Raw genomic sequence first — 27,824 nt, 5'->3', positions numbered from 1 at the left:
TTTCAGGCATAATGTCCGAGACGAATGGCTCGCCAGACACCTCAGCCAGGAAAAGCCAAGAACAATGGCCGCTCTAACAAGCCTCGTGACCCGCTTTTGCGCAGGAGAGGACAGCTGGTTGGCAAGGTGCAGCCCCAGCGACCCAAGTACATCCGAAACTAGGGATGGAAACGGAAAACCGCGACGCAACAAGGATCGTCGCCAGACTAAAGAAAAAACTCCGAAGAGCACGGCAGTTAATGCTGGATTCAAAGGCTCACGACAAAATCAGACAAAACCACCCCTCCAGGACAACAGGGATGATCCGTCCCACTTAAATAAAATCCTGGACAGGATATGTCAGATACATAGTACTCCTGGGAAGCCTGCTAACCATACCCGCATAGATTGTTGGGTTTTCAAACAATCCGGCAGACTCAACGCCGAACACAAGGGGCTCAACACACCAAGCGAAGATGAGGACGAACCCCAGAAGCAGAGCACCAGGAAACAAAAGAACTTCCCACAAGAAGTAAAAACAGTGAACTTACTTCACATAACAAAACGTGTGGCGCCCATAAAGGCACGCACCACACGACCTATCCCCAAAGGGTCCCGCCACTGGTTGTTAAAACCAATCATCTTCGATCAGCTAGATTATTCTAGAAATGTCAAGAATGCAGGCTGGACTACCTTGATACTCAATCCAATAATTGGCGGACTCCGGTTTTCAAATGTCCTTATGGACGGCGGCAGTGGACTAAACCTGATATATCAGGATACAATCCATCACATGGGAATAAACCCAGCACGAATCCGCCGCAGCAAAACCTCCTTTCAAGGGGTAACACCTGGTCCGGACACCCACTGTATGGGTTTTCTCCGACTCGAAGTTATATTCGGCTCTGCCGATAACTTCCGCAGTGAAAAGCTGACCTTCCATATCGTCCCGTTCTCAAGTCGCTATCAAGCACTACTGGGACGCGAAGCTTTCGCTCGCTTTAATGCAATTCCGCACTATGCATCCCTCACACTTAAGATGCCCGGTCCACGAGGCATCATCTCTTTGAAGGGGAAGCACTAAAGTGTGCCTCCCCTAAGCGGAGGACTGTGCGGCCGCTCTGACAGCCGCACAATAAAATGGCCTCACCGGCCAAAAAATTTCAACATAGGTCATTAAAGACCACGAACGCGGATAGACGAGTTCGGTACAAATTCATCATTAATGCAGGCTTAGTGGCCATATACCCACGTACTAGGGGCTACATGCAGAGACAATAAAGCTCAATTTCATATAATTTACTTTATATTTTGTCCATTTTAAACTTTTGTTTGGCACGACCCGTTTTCAACTCAGTTCCTCTCCTTTACAGATGAACGTCGTGCGGCGCCCGTCCAGGATACGGCACAACGGAGACACAGGCAGAGACGTGCAGTAGGGACCCGTGATAAAGGATTCTTTTTAGATTAAGACCCTGCGTAAACCTTTTTTACTGTCTCTTGTTGATACACATCCCCTCGTTTTTTCTGATATAACCAAGGAGGAGGCTGGCGTCTTGGCATGTGGCCACGTCAGAATTCTTGCACGTACCTGGACACTAGGGGCTTTCTTTTTGATGAAAAGTGTTGTTTTGCCCGCACTTATAAAGACCGAACACCTTAGGGAGTGCTCGGCATCGCGAGTTTTGGCATTATATGCATCAGCTCCGAATCATGTCTTTGGTCAAATGTTGGGTTGCCCGGCTCCTGAGTTCGGCTACCTTACGTTCCGCTCTATCGGCTAAGGTAGCACCAGGAGAACTACTGCGATTGTGCCCCGGTTCGGCCGGGCGAGCACCTCAGTAGAGAAAGCCGAAAACTGACTGTCATGATGTAGCGTGAGACTGGTCAGCCACTCGATGACCTATTGGAATCTATCAGATTCCTCCGCTTTAACGAAGGGCCGCTTCCTGGTCAGGCACATACGCGCCCCGAACTCGGGCGAGCGCAGTCGCCACCAAGAGGCTACCTAAATAGTCCCACTGTCAAGCTCCTATGGCTAAGTGAAAGTGTTAAAGCATTATAGTCCGGTTGCCTGGCCCGCTGAGCTATCACCTCCTTTGTAGGACCAAGACGTTGGTTTAAGTGTGAACATGCGTCTTCTGCGAGCACCCTCGCACTATGTGCGTGGGGGCTGAAGCCAACGACTGCCATCTTTCAGATTTTGTATATATATATCTTAAAACGGCTGCACAGGAGGTGTTCTTAATACTTGAAGGCACAAGTATAAAAAGGCCACTATAGTTTATCAAAATATTACTTTATAATTACATATGCTATCATAACATAGCATCTTTCGAGCACTGCGTCTCTATTATACGAGCGCCTTCAAGGACTTCCTGAAAGTAGTGCTCGGAGGGTACTCGGCTTTTATCCGAATCTTGGGACGCAACAACGGTGGCCTCCATCTCTGCCCAGTATGTCTTGACACGGGCAAGAGCCATCCTTGCGCCCTCTATGCAAGCTGATCTCTTCATTGCATGAATACGCGGCACCGCATCAAGGAATTGCTGCACCAAGCTGAAATAACTCTTCGGTCCCGATCTCCCCGGCCACAGATAACCCATGATGTACTTCATGGCGAGTCCGGACAACCTATTCAGTTCGGCCCATTGGGCCAAACGATCGTCCACCGCAAGTGGACGCTCTGGATTGTGAAACTGCGACCAGAAAAGCTTTTCCACTTCGTCATCTTTTTGATCTCGAAAGTGTTCGGTCGCATCAGCAGCACTAGCTGCCAAATCCAGATAGGTGTCCTCCACACTCCACATCTGGTCCAACGGAGCAAACCTTGGATCGCAAAACTTCCTCCGCAGCATAAACGGCCTTCCAGCCGCAATCTGTCCGGCTTGGCGCAGCTCCTCCTTCGCAGCTCTCATCGCAGAGCGAGCGTCTTTGGCATCCGTAATGGCCTTATCTAAGTCTGCCCGCCTCGCCCGGTCTTCTTCTTCAAGAAGCTCGCAACGTTCAGCAGCGCCCTTTAACTTCACGGCCATCTCCTCCCTGCTTCGGCAGTGAGCAGCCTGTTCGGCTTTCAGCTCTTCACGGGCTTTCTCGGCAGCCGCATCGCTTCTTCTCGCTTGTTCCTTAGCTCGGGCAAGTTCTGCCCTAAGACTCTCCACGGCGGCCGCACCATCTATTTCAAGCACATACATCGTAAGACACTGGCATAATGCTCTTCTTACCTAATGTCGCCCGAGGAATTACATACCCTGAGCCTCATGAAGCCGCTTGTTGACCAACGCGATGTCGGCATCTGCCACGTCTAGTTGCCGCTTTAGTTTGGCAAAATCCTTAGTCCGGCTTGATTCCGGACACCCCACCGCCTGCATTCAAAGGCGACATCTTAGACCTGGGACTATGATACTCTGTGTGCCGTCATTTCTTGACGACGCGCAGAGTCTCAGGGGCTACTATCTACACAGGGCGCATCTTATTTATGCGCAACTGACAAAAGCGTACATTATCTAATGTACCTCAAAACCCGTCAGTAAACTCTTGACGGCCTCATGCAATCCGCTCTCTGCAGATGAGATCCTTTCAATCACCGTGCCCATCAGTGCATGGTGCTCCTCCGAAATAGAAGCTTGCCCCAGCAGAATCTTTAGCTCCTCCGACCGAGCGCCAGACGGTGCCGGACTTGTCCCATGACCTCTTTCGAAGGCCGGACGCGGAGAACCTCGGGGGGCCATATAGCTATCTTCCGCCCCTACCGGATTCGGAGAAGCCCTCCGCGACGACACCTCAGGATCGCCCGCCTCACTAGGCGGCACGGCAGGGGGAGGCGTCCCGCTCTCCATCATCTCTGGAAGAAGATCCCCCGAAGACGAACTCTGCCGAGAAGGGCTGAGGTCCGAGCTACAAGGTAAAAATTCGATTAATCTTCTTAGATATAAAATCAAGGATTTCTCTCATCCCTCAAAAGAAAATCTTTTCTCTATGTACGGCTCGCTAGAGGGCTTATCCCTTTGAGGTCGTAGTTCGGCCGGGGAACTCCCCGGCGCCGGACCCTCTGACGAGGATCTCTTCCCCCGCTTCGAGGCCATGGTCTCCGGGTCGTCAGAGGTGGCCCTCTTCTTCCCCTTAGGAGAGGAATTGTCGGTTCCTCCCTTCGGAGTAGCCTCCTTCGAGGAGGCCATAGTTTCCTTGTCCTCCCCCTTGTTTCCCTCCAAAGGCACTGTCGCCAGCATCCTGACCAGCACGGGATCCGGCCTGGTTTCGGGAAGGGGAGCCGGACACCTGATCAGCTTTGCCTTCGCTATCCACTCCTATTTAAAAGGACGGCTCTTTTAGGGGCAAGTTTATGACAATTATAGGGATAGGAGGTCCGGGCACAAGGTTACTTACTTGAGTATCCGGGCGATTGCAGCTTAGGCCTGCGTCCTCGGTCAAATCCGGACACATCTCTTGTGATCCGAAGAACAGTTTATACATCTCCGCGGGCGTTGCGCCCATAAAATTCCGTTGAGCTCATTGTCCCTCTGGATTAAATTCCCACAGGCGAAGGGAGCGGCGTTTGCCGGGCAGTATTCAACGAATCAGCATGACCTGAGTCACCTTGACCAGGCCGAGGTCTCCTTTCAAGAGATCCTTAATGCGGCCCTGCAGCAAAGGCACGTCTTTGGGCAGACCCCAATCTAACCCTCTGTTGACCCATGACGCTAGCCGTGGTGGGGGACCCGAGCGAAAGGCAGGAGGCGCCACCCACTTGGTGCCCCGGGGAGCGGTGATATAAAACCACTCTCGTTGCCACAAACCTAGCTCCTCTTGGAAAGAGCCTTCGGGCCATGGAGCATCAGCATTTTTGCTTATGACAGCGCCTCCGCACTCCGCGTGCCGACCCTTGATCATCTTCGGCTCCACTTTGAAGGTCTTGAGCCATAATTCGAAGTGAGGGGTAACACGGAGGAACGCTTCACACACGACAATAAACGAGGAGATATGGAGGATAGACTCCGGAGCTAAGTCATGGAATTCTAGCCCGTAATAAAATAGCAGTCCCCTCACAAAGGGGTCCATTGGGAAGCCTAACCCCCGAAGGAAGTGAGACATGAACACCATGCTCTCACCGGGCTGGGGACTGGGAATGACCTGCCCTTGAGCAGGCAACCTATGCAAAATCTCGCCGGTCAGGAACTTAGCCTCCCTCAACCTTAGTACGTCCTCCTCCGTGACGGAGGAGGGCGTCCATTGGCCTTGAAGGTCAGAACCGGACATTGTCTAAGGTCCGAAGCACCCGGAATCTGGAGCCTGGGGTGTTGGAACTCGAGGCGACGGGCGAACTCGTTTAAGATTGAGAAAAGAAGCGAGGCCTTGGTCTCTTTATAAGAGGTCGAATACCAAGAGCCCTCCCCGTAACCGTTTTGGACTCGCCTTTAATCGAGGAAACGTGCTAACGGGCACGATTGGGTTACCCACGTCCGTATTGATGAGAATCCCGTAAAAAGGGGGACACGATCTCTGCTTTGACAGGACGTGCCAAGGAAACCGCCTCGCAAAACGTGCTGAGGTGGAAAAATAAAAACGATTCGTAAAAGAACTTGGCCGTGGTGTGATGACGCACTGCGGAATACGTCAGCAGATTTGATTTGTGTTAATATTATTCTCTCTATGGCAATATGTGGAAACTTATATTGCAGAACCGGACACTATTCTTGGTGTTTACCATCTTCTATGAAGGACTTGGAGGAGGAACCCGCCTTGCAATGCTGAAGACAATCTGCGCACCGGACTCATCGTCATTGAAGCATGGTTCAGGGGCTACTGAGGGAGTCCTGGATTAGGGGGTGGTCGGGTAGCCGGACTATACCTTCGCCGGACTCCTGGACTATGAAGATACAAGATTGAAGACTTCGTCCTGTGTCCGGATGGGACTTTCCTTGGCGTGGAAGGCAAGCTTGGCGGTGCAGATATTCAAGATCTCCTACCATTGTAACTGACTCTGTGTAACCCTAACCCTATCCGGTGTCTATATAAACCGGAGGGTTGTAGTCCGTAGGACAATCATCTCCATACACAACAATCATACCATAGGCTAGCTTCTAGGGTTTAGCCTCCTTGATCTCGTGGTAGATCTACTCTTGTACTACCCATATCATCAATATTAATCAAGCAGGAGTAGGGTATTACCTCCATTGAGAGGGCCCGAACCTGGGTAAAAACATCGTGTCCCTTGTCTCCTGTTACCATCCGGCCTTGACGCACAGTTCGGGACCCCCTACCCGAGATCCGCCGGTTTTGAAACCGACAAATACCAAGTTCATCAAGATAGTCATAAAGACTAGAATTCTTGAACTCAGTGCCATTGTCACTTCTGATGTGCCTGATCTTCACACCAAAGTTGGTTGAAGCCCTCGAGGAAAATTGTTTGAAGACTTCCTACACTTTGTGTTTGTAAGTAACAAGGTGTACCCATGTGTAACGAGAGTAATCATCAACAATAACAAAGCCATATTGAGATGCTTCATTTGAAACAGAAGAATAATGATTAGGACCGAAGAGATCCATGTGAAGCAATTCAAATGGACGAGTAGTGGTCATGATAGTCTTCGCAGGATGCTTGGCCTTGGTCATCTTTCCAGCTTCACAAGCTCCGCATAAGTGATCCTTGAGGAATTTGACATTCTCAATGCCAATGACATGCTTCTTCTTCGCCAGCGTGTGCAAATTCCTCATGCCTGCGTGACCAAGTCATCGATGCCATAGCCAGCCTTCTGAAGCTTTTGCAAGTAGGCACATGGATGGTTGAGGTCCTGTAGAGAAATCAACAATATACAAGTCTCCTCTCCTAAAGCCTTTGAAGACTTTGGAATTGTCAGCTTCCATATCCACAACACAACGATACTTGCCAAAGACAACAACCATATCAAGATCACAAAGCATTGAGACAGACATAAGGTTGTATCCTAAGGACTCAACAAGCATGACTTTGTCCATGTGTCGATCCTTTGTGATCGCAACCTTACCTAGACCCAATACCTGACTTTTGCCTTTCTTAGCGAAGATGATATGCTTCAGATGCGATGGTGATAAGGGAGCATCCATCAATAGATTCTTGTCACCAGTCATGTGATTTGTACATCCACTATCGAGGACCCACTTAGTTGCTTTGGGTTGATCATCCTGCAGATGAATTAGTGCAGCTTACGAACTCATATACTTCATCAGTGAAGAATATGATATCAAATTCATCAGATGAATTTCATCAAGCAGTAAGACGAATAAAGCAGTGTGAGGACGTGAGAAATGAAAGTTCATTTCTTAATGATTAGCTTGCGCCCTTTCAGGCACTTTTCAGGTCTCCGGCAAATTCTTCAGACGTTTGAGCACGTCTGGAGACCTAACCCTACATAAGAGATTAGTTCTTTTTCTCCACCAGCCAGATCTGAAGGGGTGGCAAAGAATTCATCACTCTGCGAGCTCCATATGAGAGTGGTGGCATAGAGGCCAATCCATTTCGTTTCATATAAGAGGAGTTAGGGTAAGCATATGAATAAGCAGAGAAATTATTCGAGGACTTATGAACATAATGATTAGAAGAATAATGCTCATATTCATAGCCCTTGGCTCTTCCCTGCGAAACAGAGTTGTTAGCACGATGATGTTCATATGAGGACTTTGATCCTTTTGAGGAATTTGATCCACGTGAGGAATTTGGTCCGTATGAGGACTTGGATCCATATGAAGAATTTGGATCCATATGAAGAATTTGATCTGGGGTTCCTATTCTTCATAGGTAGTGTCATGAGGACATTCACTTGAAGACTTTCAAGGCACCTTTTGGGAACCCAGATTTTCTTCATAGGGGAACCGTTCCTGCAGTTAGTGCCAACATATCTAGCAAATACTTCACCATTCTGATTTTTGAACAGTTTATAGTTGGAGTCAAATGACTCATCAGAAGAATGAGAAGATTCACAGGTAAAGCCAGATAAATTAGATGGATCAACTGGAGGTCCCTTTGCAGCAATCCATGAGGTTTTGGGGTACTGCTCAGGCTTCCAATATGTACCATCAGCATTGAGTTCCCTCTCAAAGGCAATACCCTCTTTCCTAGGGTTCTTGTTGAGGATCTGCTTTTTAAGCACATCACAAAGAGTCTGATGCCCTTTGAGGCTTTTGTACATGCCTGTCATGTACAATTCTTTCAGCCCTGCATCATCAGTGATACTAGCAATGTTCTCAGATGAGGAATTAGTGATAGCAGAGGCAGGTGAAGAATTTGTAACATTAGAAGCATTTGAACATTCAGGTGAAGAATTAGCAGATTCACGTTCAATGGATTTCAAACATGGAGGAACAAATTCTTCCTGAGCAGCGCTGATTTGTTGAGCAAGTAATGAATCACACTCCTTCTGAAGATCTTCATAACTCACTCTTAGCTTCTCAAGATCTTGCTTTCTTTGAAGAAATTCATAAGAAAGCTTCTCATGATCAGATAAGAGAGTGTTATGATGACCTTGAAGGTTGTCAAACCTGGTCTGAAGTCTCTGAAGATTTTCAGTCAAGGTTTAGCGTGATCCATTTCTTCACCCAACATATCATCACTTTTGTATAGCATGTTTTAAACCTTTTCAAAAGCCCTTTGTTGTTTTGCAGCAATTTTAGCAAGTTTACAGTAGTTGGGCTTAAGATTTTCATCAGATTCATCTTCACTAGATTTAAAGGACGTATATTTAAGTACCTTGGCACCCTTTGCCATGAAGCAATAGGTGGGAGCGTAGTCATCATTGCATTCATCAGCCTTGTTGGTGAGGTCATTTTCTTCAAAGTTGAAGATAGACTTGCTGACGAATGCAGTAGCGAGGGCTAGGCTCGCCACACCAGACTCGGAGTTCTCAGATGCCTTCTCTTCCTCTTGTTCCTCAGATTCAGCTTCAGAGTCCATTTCCTTGCCAATGAATGCCCGAGCCTTCTTGGAGCTGCTCTTCTTGTGAGATGAAGACTTTGAGGATTTTGATGATGAAGATTTTGAGGATTTCTTCTTTTTCTTCGCATCATCAGAACTGTAATCCTTGTATTTCTTCTTCTTTGATTCCTTTTCCCATTGAGGACAATCTTGAATGTAGTGTCCAGGTTTCTTGCACTTGTGACAAAGCCTCTTCTTGTAGTCACTGGATGAGGAATCATTGCTCCTTGAGGGTTTTCCAAAGCGACCACGTCTTGAGAACTTCTGGAATTTCTTCACGAGCAGTGCTACCTCATGACTCAGTTCTTCAGGGTCACCCAAGCTGCTACCAGAGTCTTCATCTTCTGACTCAGATACTACCTTGGCCTTCAGTGCACGTGATCTGCCATATCTCAAACCATAGAGATCTTTCTTTTCAGCAAGCTGGAACTCATGAGTGTTTAGCCTCTCGAGGATATCAGCGGGGTCAAGTGACTTGTAATCAGCACGTTCTTGTATCATCAAAGCCAGAGTATCAAATGAGGAATCAAGCTATCTCAACAATTTCTTCACCACCTCATGATCAGTGATGTCAGTGGCACCAAGCGCTTGAAGCTTGTTTGAGATGTCAGTGAGGTGATTGAAGGTTTGTTGAACATTTTCATTGTCGAGTCTTTTGAAGCGGTTGAAGAGATTGCGAAGAACATCAACTCGAGAGTCATGCTGAGTTGAGACTCCTTCATTCACTTTGGACAGCCTATCCCAGATAAGCTTAGCTGTTTCCAAAGCACTCACTCTTCCATAATGTCCTTTGCTCAGATGGCCACATATGATATTCTTTTCTTGAGAATCGAGTTGCTTGAATCTCTTCACATCGGTAGCATTCAGTGAGGGTGAGACAGAGGGAACTCCATTTTCCACAACATACCAGAGATCGTTATCAATTGCCTCAAGATGCATTGGCATCTTGTTCTTCCAGTAGGGGTAGTCTATCCCGTCAAAGGTAGGACACCCAGCAGAGACCTTGATCATACCTGCGGTCGACATAACTAAAACTCCAGGCGGTTAAACCAAAATCACACAGAACAAGGGAGTACCTTGTTGTGATACCAATTGAAAGTGCGTTATATCAACTAGAGGGGGGGTGAATAGGCGATTTTTATGAAATTCTTCACTGAGGAATTTGCTAGTGAGGAAATTCCTCAGCGAAGAACTACTTGCAGCGGCATAAGTACTCAGAAGTAAACATAACATAAGACAAGCATAGTCACCATGATGAAATGAAGACAAGTACAGAGTACAGAAAGCGTAATCACAGGATGGCACAAGATGAAGAAAAACAGACTAAAGAAATTGAACTGAGGAAATTGAGAAAGTCTTCAGTCAAAGTCTTCAAACACAGATATGAATAAACACACAACACAGTGATGAGGAAATGAAAGTGTTGAGGAAATAGAACCAGTTGGCTTGGTGAAGACAATGATTTGGTAGACCAGTTCCAACTGCTGTCTCAGTTGTACATCTGGTTGGAGCGGCTAGGTATTTAAAACCCGAGGACACACAATCCTCACTGTATTCTCCTTGAGCTAAGGACACACAGTCCTCGCCCAATCACTCGTGGTAAGTCTTCAGGTGACTTCTGAACCTTCACAAACTCGGTCACTTGGCGATCCACAATTCCTATTGGATGCTCTAGACCATGACGCCTAATCATCTGGAAGAAGCACAGTCTTCAAAGGTAACAAGCGTCGGATCCACGCAGGATCAATCTCTTCAGTGATGCTCAATCACTTTGGGTTTGTAGGTGTTTGGGTTTGGGTTTTCCTCACTCGATGATTTTTGCTCAAAGTCCTCGGAGGATGGGATGCTCTCAATTGACAAGTGTCAGTTTCTCTCGGAGCAGCCCTACATGATAAGACATAAATGCCCTTCAATGATATGACCGTTAGGTGGATAAGATATTTTGGGACAGTTGGCGCATAACACAGCAACGGTCGGAAATGTGAGGTACAAATTCCTTAGGGCTATCATGTTCCTCGCTGTGTAGGCAATCCGCACTGGCGAATTCCTAACTCCTCAGTTAGAACAAATTCCTCAGAGACCAGAAGAACTTCGTCTCTGTCACTGAAGAATATGACTGAACTGTATGAGATTTCCAATGGCTTCACTCGAAGGGATTGGTAGGTGTAGGATTTTGAGTTGAGCATCACATGGAAATTTTTCCTTAGTATTTCCTCAACCCCCTTTAACAGTACGGTGTTTCCTATGACTCAAGAAAGAGAAAATGAAACTACGAAAACAAAAGTCTTCACGCTTCATGTTCCTCGAATGAATACCAAGTCTTCAAGGTTACACCAATTTCTTCACTTTCAAAGTCTTCAGAATACCAAAGTCTTCAGTCGAAGAACTTAATTTTTAGGGGTCGACTTTCTCTGTAAATATCAAACTCCTCATAGACTTATAAACCTGTGTACACACATAAACACATTAGTTCCTTAACCTATAAGTCTTCAATACACCAGAATCACTAAGGGGCACTAGATGCACTTACAGTTTTTAAGAGTAGAGTATGTAACAGGAACACCCAAATATCTCATGGGCAGGGTGCCCACTTGACAGTTAAACATGTCCGCATATACTAAGTCAGCTTCGTTATCCCCTCCGATAGTGAAAACCTCACTTTTGTCAAAATTGATTTTCAATCCTAACACGAGTTCAAAGAGGTAAAGCAAAAAGTTTGACATTGATAGCTTTATCAATATCGTGTTCAAAACATACAACCGTATCATCCGCATATTGGAGGATACCAACTCCTCCTTTAATAAGATCAACAGCTAAACCTTTAATGAGACCGTTTTTTTGTGCTGAAAGTGTTGGAAATATTCCCTAGAGGCAATAATAAATTGGTTATTATTATATTTCCTTGTTCATGATAATCGTTTATTATCCATGCTAGAATTGTATTGATAGGAAACTCAGATACATGTGTGGATACATAGACAACACCATGTCCCTAGTAAGCCTCTAGTTGACTAGCTCGTTGATCAATAGATGGTCACGGTTTCCTAACCATGGACATTGGATGTCATTGATAACGAGATCACATCATTAGGAGAATGATGTGATGGACAAGACCCAATCCTAAGCCTAGCACAAGATCATGTAGTTCGTATGCTAAAGCTTTTCTAATGTCAAGTATCATTTCCTTAGACCATGAGATTGTGCAACTCCCGGATACCGTAGGAATACTTTGGGTGTGCCAAACGTCACAACGTAACTGGGTAGCTATAAAGGTACACTACAGGTATCTCCGAAAGTGTCTGTTGGGTTGGCACAAATCGAGACTGGGATTTGTCACTCCGTGTAAACGGAGAGGTATCTCTGGGCCCACTCAGTAGGACATCATCATAATGTGCACAATGTGACCAAGGAGTTGATCACGGGATGATGTGTTACGGAACGAGTAAAGAGACTTGCCGGTAACGAGATTGAACAAGGTATCGGGATACCGACGATCGAATCTCGGGCAAGTATCGTACCGATAGACAAAGGGAATTGTATACGGGATTGATCAAATCCTTGACATCGTGGTTCATCCGATGAGATCATCGTGGAACATGTGGGAACCAACATGGGTATCCAGATCCCGCTGTTGGTTATTGACCGGAGAACGTCTCGGTCATGTCTGCATGCTTCCCGAACCCGTAGGGTCTACACACTTAAGGTTCGGTGACGCTAGGGTTATAGAGATATTAGTATGCGGTAACCCGAATGTTGTTCGGAGTCCTAGATGAGATCCCGGACGTCACGAGGAGTTCCGGAATGGTCCAGAGGTAAAGAATTATATATAGGAAGTGCTATTTCGGCCATCGGGACAAGTTTCGGGGTCACCGGTATTGTACCGGGACCACCGGAAGGGTCCCGGGGGTCCACCGGGTGGGGCCACCTGCCCCGGGGGGCCACATGGGCTGTAGGGGTGTGCGCCTTGGCCTATATGGGCCAAGGGCACCAGCCCCAAGAGGCCCTTGCGCCAAGAGATAAGGAAAGGAAGAGTCCTAAAGGGGGAAGGCACCTCCTAGGTGCCTTGGGGAGGAGGGACTCCTCCCTAGCCGCACCCTTCCTTGGAGGAAGGGCCAAGGCTGCGCCCCCCCCTCTCCCTTGGCCCTATATATAGTGGGGGAAAGGGAGGGCAGACCCATCTAAGCCCTGGCGCCTCCCTCTCCCTCCCGTGACACATCTCCCTCCTCCCGCAGCGCTTGGTGAAGCCCTGTTGGAGTCCCGCTACTTCCACCACCACGCCGTCGTGCTGCTGGGTCTCCATCAACCTCTCCTCCCCCCTTGCTGGATCAAGAAGGATGAGACGTCGCTGCTCCGTACGTGTGTTGAACGCGGAGGTGCCGTCCGTTCGGTGCTAGGATCATCGGTGATTTGGATCACGACGAGTACGACTCCATCAACCCCGTTCTCTTGAATGCTTCCGCGCGCGATCTACAAGGGTATGTAGATCCACTCCTCCCTCGTTGCTAGTTGACTCCATAGATTGATCTTGGTGACATGTAGGAAAATTTTGAATTATTGCTACGTTAACCAACAGTGGCATCATGAGCTAGGTCTATGCGTAGTTTCTATGCACGAGTAGAACACAAAGTAGTTGTGGGCGTTGATTTTGTTCAATATGCTTACCGTTACTAGTCCAATCTTGATTCGGCGGCATCGTGGGATGAAGCGGCCCGGACCGCCTTACACGTACTCTTACGTGAGACTGGTTCCACCGACTGACATGCACTAGTTGCATAAGGTGGCTAGCGGGTGCCTGTCTCTCCCACTTTAGTCGGATCAGATTCGATGAACAGGGTCCTTATGAAGGGTAAATAGCAATTGGCATATCACGTTGTGGTCTTTGCGTAGGTAAGAAATGTTCTTGCTAGAAACCCATAGCAGCCACGTAAAACATGCAAACAACAATTAGAGGACGTCTAACTTGTTTTTGCAGGGTATGCTATGTTATGTGATATGGCCAAAGGATGTGATGAATGATATATGTGATGTATGAGATGATCATGTTCTTGTAATAGGAATCATGACTTGCATGTCGATGAGTATGACAACCGGCAGGAGCCATAGGAGTTGTCTTTATTTATTGTATGACCTGCTGTCATTGAACAATGCCATGTAATTACTTTACTTTATTGCTAACCGGTAGCGATAGTAGTAGAAGTAATAAGTTGGCGAGACAACTTCATGGAGACACAATGATGGAGATCATGATGATGGAGATCATGGTGTCATGCCGGTGACGATGATGATCATGGAGCCCCGAAGATGGAGATCAAAAGGAGCAATATGATATTGGCCATATCATGTCACTATTTGATTGCATGTGATGTTTATCATGTTTATACATCTTATTTTCTTAGAACGACGGTAGTAAATAAGATGATCCCTCATAATAATTTCAAGAAAGTGTTCCCCCTAACCGTGCACCGTTGCGACAATTCGTTGTTTCGAAGCACCACGTGATGATCGGGTGTGATAGATTCTTACGTTCAATTCAACGGGTGTTGACGAGCCTAGCATGTACAGACATGGCCTCGGAACACACGCGAAACACTTAGGTTGACTTGACGAGCCTAGCATGTACAGACATGGCCTCGGAACACAAGAGACCGAAAGGTCGAGCATGAGTCGTATGGTAGATACGATCAACATGAAGATGTTCACCGATGTTGACTAGTCTGTCTCACGTGATGATCGGACACGGCCTAGTCGACTCGGATCATGTAATCACTTAGATGACTGGAGGGATGTCTATTTGAGTGGGAGTTCATAAGATGAACTTAATTATCCTGAACATAGTCAAAATGTCTTCGCAAATTATGTCGTAGCTCGCGCTTTAGTTCTACTGTTTAGATATGTTCCTAGAGAAAAAATTAGTTGAAAGTTGATAGTAGCAATTATGCAGACAGTAGAAGGCTTATGTCCTTAATGCACAACTCAGTGTGCTGAACCTCGAACGTCGTCTGTGGATGTTTCGAACATCTGACATACACGTTTTGATGACTACATGATAGTTCAGTGCGTAATGCTAAATGGTTTAGATTGAGGCACCAAAGACGTTTTGAAACGTCGCGAAACATATGAGATGTTTTGAGGGCTGAAATCGGGATTTCAGGCTCGTGCCCACGTCAAGAGGTATAAGACCTCCGACGATTTTCTTAGCCTACAAACTAAGGGAGAAAAGCTCAATTGTTGAGCTTGTGCTTAGATTGTCTGAGTACAACAATCATTTGAATCGAGTGGGAGTTGATCTTCCAGATGAGATAGTGATGTTTCTCCAAAGTCATTACCACCAAGCTGCTAGAGCTTCGTGATGAACTATAATATATCAGGGACATATATGATGATCCTTGAGATATTCGCGATGTTTGACACCACAAAAGTAGAAATCAAGAAGGAGCATCAATTCTTGATGGTTGGTATAACCACTAGTTTCAAGAAGGGCAAGGGAAAGAAGGGATACTTCATGAAACGGCAATTCAGCTGCTGCTCTAGTGAAGAAACCCAAGGTTGAACCCAAACCCGAGACTAAGTGCTTCTGTAATAAGGGGAACAGCCACTGGAGCAGAATTACCCTAGATACTTGGTAGATGAGAAGGCGGGCAAGGTCGATAGAAGTATGTTGGATATACATTGTGTTGATGGGTATTAGATACCGGTTCAGTTGCTAAGTGTTAGTAACTCGAAATAAAAGCTACGGAATAAACGGAGACTAGCTAAAGGTGAGCTGACGATATGTGTTGGAAGTGTTTCCAAGGTTGATATGATCAAGCATCGCAAGCTCCCTCTACCATCGAGATTGGTGTTTGCGTTGAGCATAGACATGATTGGATTATGTCTATCGCAATACGGTTATTCATTTAAGGAGAATAATGGTTACTCTGTTTATTTGAATAATACCTTCAATGGTCTTACACCTAAAATGAATTGTTTGTTGAATCTCGATCGTAGTGATACACATGTTCATGCCAAAAGATAGTAATGGTAGTGCCGGGGTACTGATCCACGGGCACCTATGGGACCGGCGGGCCGAGTCCCTTTCGGTTCGGCGGGGGCGGAGGTCGTGCAAAGAGCGGATCGAGGCGAAGCACACGAGCAGTTTACCCAGGTTCGGGCCGCACGGATGCGTAAAACCCTACTCCTGCTTTGTGGTTTGTATTGATTTCTTGCTCGGGAGCGCGGAGTGCTACAGTACACACCAGCAACTAACGAGACCGAGCGTGAGTGTTCCAACCAGCTAACCCCCTCCTATGTTGCGCATGGGCCTCCTTTTATATGCTCAAGGGGTCACCGACAGGTGGCAACGTAGAAAAGGGCAAAAAAGGGAAAGGTGTTGCGGTTGGTACAGCTACCTGCTACAGCGTATCATACCTAACCCTGACGGCAGGGGACAAGGGCCTTAAATGCCCGTCTGCGTCGCCTAAACAGTGTAAAAGGGACCGTCAGGGACGCCACCGCTCGCCACGGCGGCAATCTTGTCAGCGCCGCTTGCCACCGCTCACCGCTGGCTGCACAGCCTCCCGCCACGTACGCTGGGAAGGGTCCCAGAGCGACACGTTGGTGGATGTGCTGGAGCGCGGGCACGGAGTGGTGGCTTGCCCGCGGCAAGCGCCTTTCCGCGGTCGTTGTCTTGTCGCGTCCGGGAGCTTGTCGCTCACCGGGCCTTGCCGGGACGCATGGCGCGCCACAGCAAGTTCCTTAAGATGCCTTGAGCGGCCTTCCCGGCAAGCTCCTCTTGCTGGGGTCTTGAGGTGCCTTAGTTGGCCTTCCCGGCAAGCTCCTCTTGCCGGGGTCTTGACTTGGATACTTTGTTCTTGAACGGCTCCAAAGGAACCACGGAGGACCTTGGTGGTCACCCGGCAAGCCTTGCCGCGGGATGCTGCGACTGCCCGTGCACAAGTTCGGGATACTAGGGTACCCCTACTCTAGTACACCGACAGGAGCCCCCGGGCCTGGGCCATACACGGTGCCGAGCGCTGTTGGGCCAGGCCCAAAACAGGGCACGGGCACGCGCGGCCTAGGTTACGCCGTATCTTTCTCCGTATCCACCGCGCCCTCCCCGAACGGCACGCGTTGAATGCGGCGTCGTGGGAGAGATCGTGGGTGGTTATTTTATTCGGAAATGCGGAACGTCCGCCCCCTCCCTCTTTATAAGCAGGGGAAACAGGGGCAGTTCGCACATTCGCCCGTTGCTGCTTCCAATCTCAGAAATCTCCGCCACTCCCTTGTCTTCCCAAAGCCGAAAGAGAGCAGCGCTCCGCCCCCCATCGCCACCAGCGCCACCAACGCCATCAATCTCCTCCACTACTTCCGCCATGGCTCCAAAAGCCGACAAGGGGAAGGTCGTGAAGTCGACCGAGGCGCAGCGGCTCGCGGTGCTGCAGAAGGAGCGCACAGTTTTTCCCCCAAAGCTTGCCGCAAAGGAGCTGAGGGAGAACTACTACCTCTTCTGGTCGGCGGAGACACGAGCGCATCCGCGCACGAAGGTACTCCCCGCTGCCGCTTGGAAGAAGGCCCCAAATGGATACCCCTTCTTCGCTCTGTTCTTCTACTGCGGGCTCTGCCCGCCTTTCTCTGAATTCTTCTGCGACATCATGAATACCTATGGATTCCACCTCCTTGACTTCACCCCCAATGCCGTTCTGACCATGGCAGTTTTCGCACATCTCTGCGAAAACTTTGTCGGAGTCCATCCCAACGTAGCCCTCTTTCGCCACTTCTTCATACCCCGAGTAGAGAGAGGAGAGCCTCTATCCGGCGGAATCGCCTGGATCTCAAGGGCTGGCAAGAAGGAAACCTATCTGGAGGGAGAATTCTGCGGCAAGTGGGAGGAGTGGAGGGCAGATTGGTGCTGGATTGATGAGGAGAACCCGCAGCCATTCACCGCCCGGCGCCAAACCCCAGTAGCACGCGGAAGTGATTGGAGTGACGTGGCCCCGGAAGACGACAGGCTGAAGATTGCTGTCACCCGGATCTTGCGCCTCAGGCTTGCCGGGCTCACTGTAGGCGCCGTTGGCGCAGATTTTCTTCACCGCCGCATCGCCCCCCTGCAGGAACGGGGGAGACCCACTTGGGAGTTCAAGAATGCGGCGGATATCATGAGACTGCGGCCGGGCCTCAACTACAACTTCACAGTTCTGGAGCTCAACGCGATGCTCCAGGAGCTCTTCAAGTATGACCCCCAACATCCCGAAGTGTTCAGGTTGCCGGGGGGCGTCGTTCCGTTGTGCAACAACTCCTCGCTCGACCGCATCCGTGCAATGATGCCGGAGTGCGACTCGCATGGAATTGTGCCAACTTGGCAGGAGCCTGCGGACGACGTCGTGCAGCAGTTCTTTGATGACTTGGTAGAAGTGGCGATCCGCGCCGACGAGAAGGACGACCTCACCCGCGACACCACCGATGCGGAGATGGCACTCATCGCCACCAGGCTGGAAGAGGCGGCGGCAGCCGCAGCCGCGGGCGAGTTTGGATTCACCGTGGAGGAGGCAGATGCAGCAGAGGCGGCAAGCCGTGCCGAGCGAAGGGAGCCTGCCGGCGAGAAAGAGCTTGCCAAGCAGAACGTTGAGCCGAGCGAGCCCGCCAAGGATACGAGCGGCTCGCTGGAGATCAACTCGTCTTCCACTTCGTCTTCGGGCAGCTCGCCGCAAGCAGAGCCTCCATCCCCACCAAGAAGGCATCTCCGCAAGGCCGGTGACGTAGTGGAGCGGCAAGCGGGTCAACAGTCGCCGCGCCGCGTGACACGCTCCACCGCGGCAAACACCGTTGCCGCGGGAGCGCCTCATGCTGCGACGACAACTGGAGCGGGGTCCTCCCGGACCACCGCTTCTGCTCCTGCCGCTTCTCATGCCGCGACGACAGCTGGAGCGGGGTCGTCTCAGACCGCCGCCACTGCTCCTGCCAAGCGGCCAAGGGAAGCTTCTCCTCCGCCTCCTCGCGCCGGGCGCGCGCCGGACTTCGACTTCTTCGCGTTCAGCTCCGACAAGGAAGAAGAAGAAGAGTAAGCTTCTCTTGCTATACTTGCTGTTCTTCAATTCTTGCCGTTTGTCTTGTATCTCATTTGCTTTACTCTGAACTTGTTCCTCTTTAGGACTCTGGCCCAGAGAGCAGCAAAGAGGGCCAAGGTCCCGGTGATTGTCATCGAGGACGAACCTACTGCGACAGCAGGAGGTGCGCCCGAGACAACCTTGCCGGACCCGGCAACTTTTTCCAGAGCAGCCCCCAGCGTAAGTATATGGTTTACTTTCCGCTTGTGAGGTGCGCATGGATACTCTGTTTTTGCTGATATTTGATTGCTGATTTGTGTAGGAGCAGAGCAGCCCCACCAGGAGCCAAGGGAGAATCCCCCGACAAGGGAGAATTCTCCGGCAAGGGAGAGCTTCCCGGTAAGGGAGAAGTCTCCGGCAAGGGAGAGCGCCAGCGGCCCCCCAACGGTGGAGACCATGACTGCAGACCCCGGCACAGGTACTCCTCTTGCTTCAAAACTTCCCTTGGGTTTTTCTTCTCTTGATCTTCTTGGGTTTCGCTTGACTCTTCTCCCCTTTCCGGCTGTCAGACCCATCCGCTGCAGAGCAGATGGAGACCGAGGTCGCCGTCGACGAAGCAGCCGGTGGTGGCAATGCCGCCGGCGCAGAGGCCGCCAAGGCTGCCGCCGTGGCAACTTGCGAGGGATCTAGCGATCGCACTGACGGCCCTGAGGCCGCAGGAGCGCCAGGCGCTGCACCGACCGCCGACCCGTCCGCCGCTGCCGCAGCGCCAGGCTCTGAAGAGCCCCAGCCAGGCGTATACTTGAAGGCCGGTGAAGGCGTCTTCATAAACCTCCCCTGGGCGTCGAGCTCTATGGCGCTAGTCGAGGGAGAGATCTTCGACGGGGAAGTGCTCACCTCCGCCGGGCTGACGCTGGTTGACGCGCCAAGCAGCAGCAGCAACGAGCCCGAAGAAGAGCGGCTGCCGCAGAAGTTGATGTCGCTCTACCGCGCGCGGCAAGCCAAGCTGGAATCCCGCGAGGCGCTAGTCGCGAAGGCGGGAGCAGATATCGAGAAGCACGCGGAAGAGCTCTGGGGTTTCCATCGGGAAGCCCTCCGGTCCCTGGCGGAGGAGCGGGAGCAGCTCGCTGAAGCGTAGAAGGCTTTCCTCCTCGAGAAGGCTGAAGTCGAAGAGCGGCAGCGACTTGCTGCTGTGAAGCTAGCCGCGGAGGAGGGCGAGCTGGCGCAGCGAAAGGTCAATCTTGATGCCCACGAGGAGGAGCTTGCCGCGCGTGAGGAAAGACTTGGCGGAGCCCTCAAGCAAGCAGAGGACGCTGCCGCCGCTGCCGAGGCCGCCAAGAAGGAGCTGGAAACGAAGGTGGCGCAGCTAGAAGCCGATCTTGCCGAGAAGGGCAAAGAGCTTAGCGCCGCCAAGGACTCCAACGCGGATCTTGAGTCGAAGCTGACCACTTTGACCAGGACGCTGGATGGCTCCAAGAAGCAGGAGGCGGCCTTGAAGGAGGAGATCAAGGCCGACAAGGCGCTGCTAGAGAGTGTTGCCGCCACCCAAAACGCCTTCAGGGAGACTGTGGAGCATTGGACGGAGAGTCTTGTGGTTGCCGCCACAGATATTGACAGGGAGCTGGCGCAGCTGGGGATGGAAGATCTCGGGTATCCCTCCGACGAGAACCTCCAACCCGGCGCCAAGCTCGTCTTGTTCTTCAAGCGCGTGGCGACGGCCCTCCAGCGACTCCGGGAGAGGATCCTGAAGCAGCTGGCCGACGAGTCGCGCAAGATCTGCGCGGGAGCTCTTCAGAAAGTGTTGGTGAAGGTGGCCTTCCGCAATCCGGGCCTCAACCTCACCAACGTCCTCAAGACCCTGCCTCCGGATGCTGATCTGGAGGCGCTCAAGGCCCTTGTCGCACCCATTGTGGACAAGGTGAGCGGGATCAAGAGGATCGAAGGCGATCGCGTAGATTAGGCCGCCCATTTCTTCTTTCCTTGTCGCTGTTTGTCATGTTATGAAAACAATCTGTTAGAGCTGCGACAAGCTATCTTTGTAATATAACTTTTATTCTGGGTAATGATTGCAATGTTATTCCCTTTACTTGATTCCTCCCTTTGTATGTCTTCGCCCTACGCTTTTAGGGAACTTGCCGGTGCAGGCACCTGAGCCGCGAGCGCTGAGTGCGGAACGTCAGCAGCCTGCTGGCGGTGCCGCTACCGACAAGAAACCTTGTCGCAACTAGTTGCAGCTCACTTAAGTTGTTGAGCGGACTCGAAACAAAGTAAGGGCGCAACTAGCTACGAGTTGGTTCCTCCGCGCACAGGTTTTCCATACAAAGTGCGGTCGTTCAAGGGAGATAACTTAAAATTTAAAAAAACTGATTGCTCAAACTTTGGCAACTTAGCTTTTCTGTTGTTGGCTTCCCGGCAAGGCGAAATTTTCTTGAACGACGCCTGGTCCATACCATTATCTTCTCCTTTCCCCCGGCAAACTTGTGGGCGAGGGAACCTTCCTTTCATTGCGAAAAAAGAAAGAAGAGAAAATAAAGATATGGAGCCTTGCGGCTCGTTATTGCTTACCGGGGAGTAGGTGCTGCACAAAGTGTCAGATAACACATGCAAAAAATAGAAAGCATGAAATTGACAAGATGTGCGGAGCACATGAGCTTTACTTATGCACGGGGTCTGCGCCCGGCTTTGTACAAAGGATTACATGCAACAGCGGCAAGACTTGTACAAAAGGTGGTTGCTGGAACAGGTTCCGGCAACCGCGCCTTACAGGTAAAACTTACGAAGATGCTCAATATTCCAGGAGTTGCTCACCGGAATGACATCTTCGGTCTCAAGGTGGACAGCGCCAGGCCTAGTGACTCGTTTCACCCGGTAAGGGCCTTCCCACTTCGGCGTCAACTTGTTGGAATTCTTGGCGGACTGAACACGCCGAAGAACAAGGTCACCTTCCTCGAGACTTCTGGCGTTAACTTTGCGGCTATGGTAGCGGCGCAAAGCTTGCTGGTAGCGAGCAGCTCGCACAACAGCCTGAAGACGGTCTTCCTCAAGGAGCAGCGCGTCATCTTGTCGCATATGCTCTTGCTCGAGCTCATCATAAGCGAGCACTCGAGGTGACCCGTATACGAGTTCCGTGGGGATAACTGCCTCTGCTCCATAGACTAGAGCGAAAGGTGTCTGTCCAGTGGCTCGATTTGGCGTCGTTCTGATCGACCAAAGAACCACCGGCAGCTCCTCGATCCAGTTTCTTCCGCACTTGTGCAGCCTGTCGAAAGTCCTGGTCTTGAGCCCGCGCAGCACTTCAGCATTTGCCCTCTCCGCTTGACCGTTGCTTCTCGGGTGAGCAACAGAAGCGAAGCAGACCTTGGCGCCAAGATCTTGGACGTACTGCATGAAGGTGCGACTCGTGAATTGTGTACCGTTGTCGGTGATTATCCTGTTAGGGATCCCGAAGCGGCAAACAATCGACCTGAAGAACTTGACTGCTGACTGTGCTGTCACCTTCCTCACTGGTTCCACTTCCGGCCACTTTGTGAACTTGTCGATTGCAACGTACAAGTACTCAAAGCCCCCGACTACTCGGGGAAAGGGGCCGAGGATGTCGAGCCCCCAGACCGAAAATGGCCAGGATAAAGGGATCGTCTGGAGAGCTTGAGCTGGTTGGTGTATCTGCTTGGAATGGAACTGGCACGCTTCACACTTGGTTACTTGTGCAGTTGCATCCTAGAGGGCTGTCGGCCAAAAGAAACCTTGCCGAAACGCTTTGCCGACAAGTGCTCTTGCGCCAATGTGGTGACCACATATGCCTCCATGTATCTCTGCCAACAGCTTTTGTCCGTCTTCCCGGTGAATACACTTCAATTTCACACCGTTGAGTCTTCTTCTGTATAGTGTCTTGTCGACAAACTGGTACATACTTGACTGCCGGGCTACTCTTTCCGCTTCTTCTTGCTCTTCGGGAAGTTCTCCTATCTGAAGGAAACGGACAATCTGCTGCGCCCATGCTGGAGCTTGTGGCTCGACAACAAGGACTAAAGGCAAATCTGCTGCTGCGGGAACATCTGCTTCTATGGTGAGAACTTGCGACTCTGCCAGAGCTTGACGTTCCCCGGCAAGCTTGCCGGAGCAAAACTTGTCGGGAGTTTCTGCTTCAACGGAACAAACCCTAGGGCTTGCCGGAGCATATTGCTCCTCAGCACTCTTGGCGTTGATCCTAGCTGCTGCGGGAACATCCGCTTCTACGGCGAGAACCTGCGGCTCTGCCGGAGCTTGACGTTCCCCGACAAGCTTGCCGGAGCAAAACTTATCGGGAGCTTCTGCTTCAATGGAACAAGCCCTAGGGCTTGCCGGAGCAGACTGCTCCTCAGCACTCTTGGCGTTGATCTTGGGGACCTTCTTGGCGGTGGCTTCGGGAAGCTCTGCCGGAAAATAGTCACCAGAAATCAACTTCCTCTTCTTGCTCTGTCCAGTTGATGGCGTTACGGACGGTTGAGTCAGCTTGAGCACAAAGATCCCTGGTTCCACAGGTAACTTAAGTGCGGCGCACTTTGACAGGCCGTCGGCAATGGCGTTCTGAGCTCTTGGAACATGCTCCATTTGTGGGCCGTCAAAGTGCTCTTCTAGCTTTCTCACTTCGTCGACGTAGGCTTCCATCAATGGACTCTGATAGCTCTTGTTCACTTGGCAGACGACAAGCTGTGAATCACCCCTGACAATGAGCTTCTTGATCCCAAGGTCTGCCGCGATCCTGAGACCGGCAAGCAAGCCTTCATACTCTGCAGTATTGTTTGTTGCTTGCTCCTTGGGAAAGTGCATCTGGACTACGTACTTGAGGTGCTCTCCGGTGGGTGCGACAAGCAGAACGCCAGCGCCGGCGCCTTGCAGCGAAAAGGCACCATCAAAGTACATCAGCCACTCTTTGCTTGCTTCGTCGATGGGGATGCTCGTTTCTGGAATTTCTTCATCTGGTGTTGGCGTCCATTCTGCTATGAATTCTGCCAACTCTGCTCTGGATAGTTGAAGTACTCTCAAACTTGAGGCCAAAGCTTGACAGTTCCAGTGCCCACTCAACAATCCTGCCTGTCGCTTCTGGATTCTGCAGTATCCTCTTCAGCGGAAAGCGAGTGACAACTGTGATCTCATGTGCTTGGAAGTAATGGCGCAGCTTTCTCGAGGCCATGAGAAGGCCGAAAAGCAATTTCTGCACGCCAGAGTACCTTGACCTAGCCCCCTGCAGAAGGGAACTAACAAAGTAAACTGGGCGCTGCACCATTTTCTTCTGTGTCTCCTCGTGCATCTGCGCAGATCCATCTTTGTCGGGACCAGAGCTTGCCGGGGAAGCCCCTTGCTTGTCGCTGGATGCACTTGCCATGGTTGCTGGCTCATCATCTGCCTCCCTCTCTACTACTAACGCAACACTAACCACTTGATTGGTTGCCGCTATGTACAGCAGCAACTTCTCTTGTGGCTTAGGTGCGACAAGTATTGGAGGGGAGGACAGGTATCTCTTTAAGTCTTGCAGCGCAGCCTCCGCTTCCGGAGTCCATTTCATTGGACCTTCCTTTTTCAATAATTTGAAAAATGGCAGGGCGCGCTCAGCAGACCTAGAGATAAACCTACTGAGAGCAGCCACGCAACCGGCAAGTCTTTGTACATCCTTGACGCGCTTTGGTGCTTCAATCTGCTCAATGGCCTTGATCTTGTCGGGATTGGCTTCAATTCCCCGTTGAGACACAAAGAACCCGAGAAGCTTGCCGGAGGGGACTCCAAACACGCACTTCTCGGGGTTGAGCTTGAGGCTAATCTTGCGCAGATTTGCAAAGGTTTCGTCTAAAAGAGTCGCCTTGTCCTTGCTCTTGACCACTATGTCATCCATGTAGGCTTCCACATTTCTGTGTATTTGTGGCTCCAGAGCGACATGGACTACTCTTGCAAATGTTGAGCCAGCATTTTTTAATCCGAAAGGCATCCGTATGAAACAGTACGTGCCACATGGAGTAATGAATGCGGTCTTCTCCTCATCCTCTTCTGCCATGAAGATCTGATGGTATCCTGAGTATGCGTCAAGAAATGAAAGCAAGTCACATCCGGCCGTGGAGTCAACAATCTGGTCAATGCGCGACAAAGGAAATGGGTCTTTGGGACAAGCTTTGTTAACATCGGTAAAATCGATACAAAGTCTCCATTTCCCGTTTGCCTTGCGCACGACTACAGGATTGGCCAACCACGTAGGATGGAGCACTCCTCTGACAAGGCCTGCTGCTTCCAACTTCTTGATCTCTTCTTCAATAAATTCTTGGCTCTCCACTGCTTGCTTCCTGACCTTCTGCTTGACGGGCCGCGCATGAGGACAAACGGCAAGGTGGTGCTCAATTACTTTCCTGGGAACACCGGGGATGTCAGACGGTTGCCATGCAAACACCTCGACATTCGCCCACAGGAAAGCAATGAGCGCGTTTTCCTATTTAGGGTCGAGAGTGGCACTGATGGTGAAAGTACCACCAGTGCCGTCCTCCTTGGCGGACACCTTCTTCGTCTCTGGTGGAGCTGCCATTGCCTTCTTACACTTGCCAGTGGAGCTTGATGGTGCCTCCTCGACGGCAGTGCAGCACTCCGAGGAGGTGCGCTTGCCGGAGTGGGCATCAGAACTCTCGCCGGACTTGGTCTTCTTCTCCCCGGGAGCTTCAGCGGCAAGTGACTTGCGGTCCGTTGCGGCTGCGGCTTCCCGGTAGATCTTGTCGGCGCAGATAAGAGCATCCTTCTTGTCGCCAGGGACAGAGATGACGCTTATCGGACCTGGCATCTTCAGCATGTTGTATGCGTAGTGAGAGGCTGCCATGAACTTGGCGAATGCTGGACGCCCAAGTATCCCATTGTAAGGCAATGGAATATCGGCAACGTCAAAAGTGACCCTCTCAGTCCTGAAGTTCAGCTCGCTGCCAAATGTTACTAGCAACGTGACCTTCCCCTTCGGCTTGCTCCTTCCCGGGTTAATTCCTTGGAATGTGCCGGTCTCTTCAAGCTCGCTGTCAGGGATCTGGAGTTTCTGGAGTACAGCGGAGGAGATCAGGTTCAAGCCGGCCCCGCCGTCAACTAACATCTTAGTGACCTTGAGGTTGCGGATAGTTGGTGAAACCAACATCGGCAAGCACCCGACCGCAGTTGTGCGGTCAGGGTGGTCCTCAATATCAAAGATGATAGGCGTGCTGGACCATTTCAGAAGCTTGCGTGACTCGACAAGTGGTTCTGCTGCATTGACTTCCCGCACCCACTGCTTGAGTTGGCGGTGCGAAGTATGCAGAGAAGCACCGCCGTCAACACACAAAACATCTGTGGCTTTCTGGAACTCCTGCTCACTGGTCTCAACATCATCCATGTCTTCGTCGTCGTCGTCTTCATCCTTGTCGCGGCCGCGGGGAGGTCTGTCTCCTTGCCGCTGCTTGGCCTTGCCGCGGCGTCCTCCCCGGCCGGCGCGCTTCTTGCCAGATTCTCCAGCGCCTCCTTGGGCCCTCTCCTTGTTGCGTCACTCGTATTCAGCCTTTTGCTGCTGGACAAGCTGCTCGACCTTCTTGCAGCTCTGGAGGTCGTGGCCCTTGGTGCGGTGAATCTTGCAGTACTGCTTGTCGGTGCCGTCCTGCTTGTCGGCGACCGCCACAGCCTGGCAGTTGGTGCATGCGGCAATCTCCTTGCCGGAGCTACCAACTTTGGCTTTCTTGGCGCCACCTTCGTTGCCGGACTGCTCAATGACTAGCACATCTTTACCTTTCTTCTTCCTGTTCCGCCGTCGGTTTTTCTTTGCCGGGGCAGCATCCTCACTGTCAGATCCTCCTGCTCCTATATTCTCTCCGGGGAGTTTCCTCCCTTCTTCAGCACGTGCACACTTGTCGGCCAGGGCATACAGCTCACTAACGTCTCTGATCTTGCACATCGCCATCTCCTCCCGCATCCTGCGGTTACGCACGTTCTGATGGAACGCGCTGATGACCGCGGCAGGGTGGACATCTGGGATGTTGTGCTGTACACGGCTGAATCTCTGAATGTACTTGCGCAGGGGCTCTCCTTCCTTCTGGGCTAACAGATGAAGGTCGCTCTCTTGGCCATGAGGTTTCTGGCCGCCTGTAAAGGCGCTGACAAACTGATGGCATGGGTCTGCCCAGGAGGATATGGAGTTGTCCGACAAGTGCATGAGCCAGGACCTGACGTTGGGTTTGAGCACCAGCGGGACGTTGTTGGCAAGGATCTTGTCGTCCCGTCCCCCGGCAGCATGCACCGCGATGGTGTAGATGCTGAGGAACTCTGACGGATGCGACTTGCCGTCGTACTTCTCCGGTACGTCTGGTTTAAAATTCTTCATACTGGGCCACTGGACTTGCCGCAGCTCACGGGTGAACGCAGGGCAACCTACCGCGTACGGCAAGTCGCCTGGTTCCCCTGGCGCATGCATGTCGACAGAGGGCCCAGCGCGCTGGTCTGATTGACGTCGCGCTTCTCTTCGGCGCTCGATGCGAGTACGAGCGTCTTCTTGCTGTCGTTCGTGAAGAACTTGGCGCTGATCGCGGCGAGCTCGCGGATCTGATGACGCGGTGGAGTCGCTGTCGAGGTGGATCCGGCGAGTCGGCGATCTTGGCCTTCGGGGCGGAGAGTGCACAGAGGTTGCACCCCCACCGGTCTTGTCGCCACCGGCTCGTGCCTGGCTAACTTGCCGCGGCTGCGATGTGCTCGGCTGCTGCTGAGTGTCGCCGTTGGTGAAGCCGATGAGACTCTGGATGGTAGCCCTCCAGTCGTCGATCTTGTCTACTGTTGGAGGGTAGTCTAGGAGCAGTTGTGCTCGCGCCAAAGCTTCTGCTGGAGTGGCGGGTGGTGGTGGCGAACGGTGCGAGGAG

The 27,824-nt window shown here is 50.9% G+C and overlaps 2 protein-coding genes across 2 annotated transcripts in view; both read right to left on the bottom strand.

Annotated features, from left to right (window-relative positions):
• LOC147982395 (uncharacterized) overlaps nt 1-27,824 on the bottom strand; it is a 63,957-nt gene that overhangs the window by 27,147 nt on the left and 8,986 nt on the right. The gene's annotated exons all lie outside the window — the stretch shown is intronic.
• LOC147982396 (uncharacterized) lies at nt 8,582-9,952 on the bottom strand. Its single transcript, XM_087514377.1, has one exon. The coding sequence runs from the start codon at nt 9,425-9,427 to the stop codon at nt 8,582-8,584; it is 846 nt and encodes a 281-aa protein (XP_087370503.1). The 5' UTR covers nt 9,428-9,952.

This window comes from Triticum urartu, chromosome 3A (assembly GCF_056163025.1).
Source record: "Triticum urartu cultivar PI428250 chromosome 3A, HENAU_Tu73, whole genome shotgun sequence".
NCBI lineage: Eukaryota > Viridiplantae > Streptophyta > Magnoliopsida > Poales > Poaceae > Triticum > Triticum urartu.
Note: the sequence above shows the minus strand (reverse complement) of the source record. Positions and strands in the feature narration are given on the sequence as shown.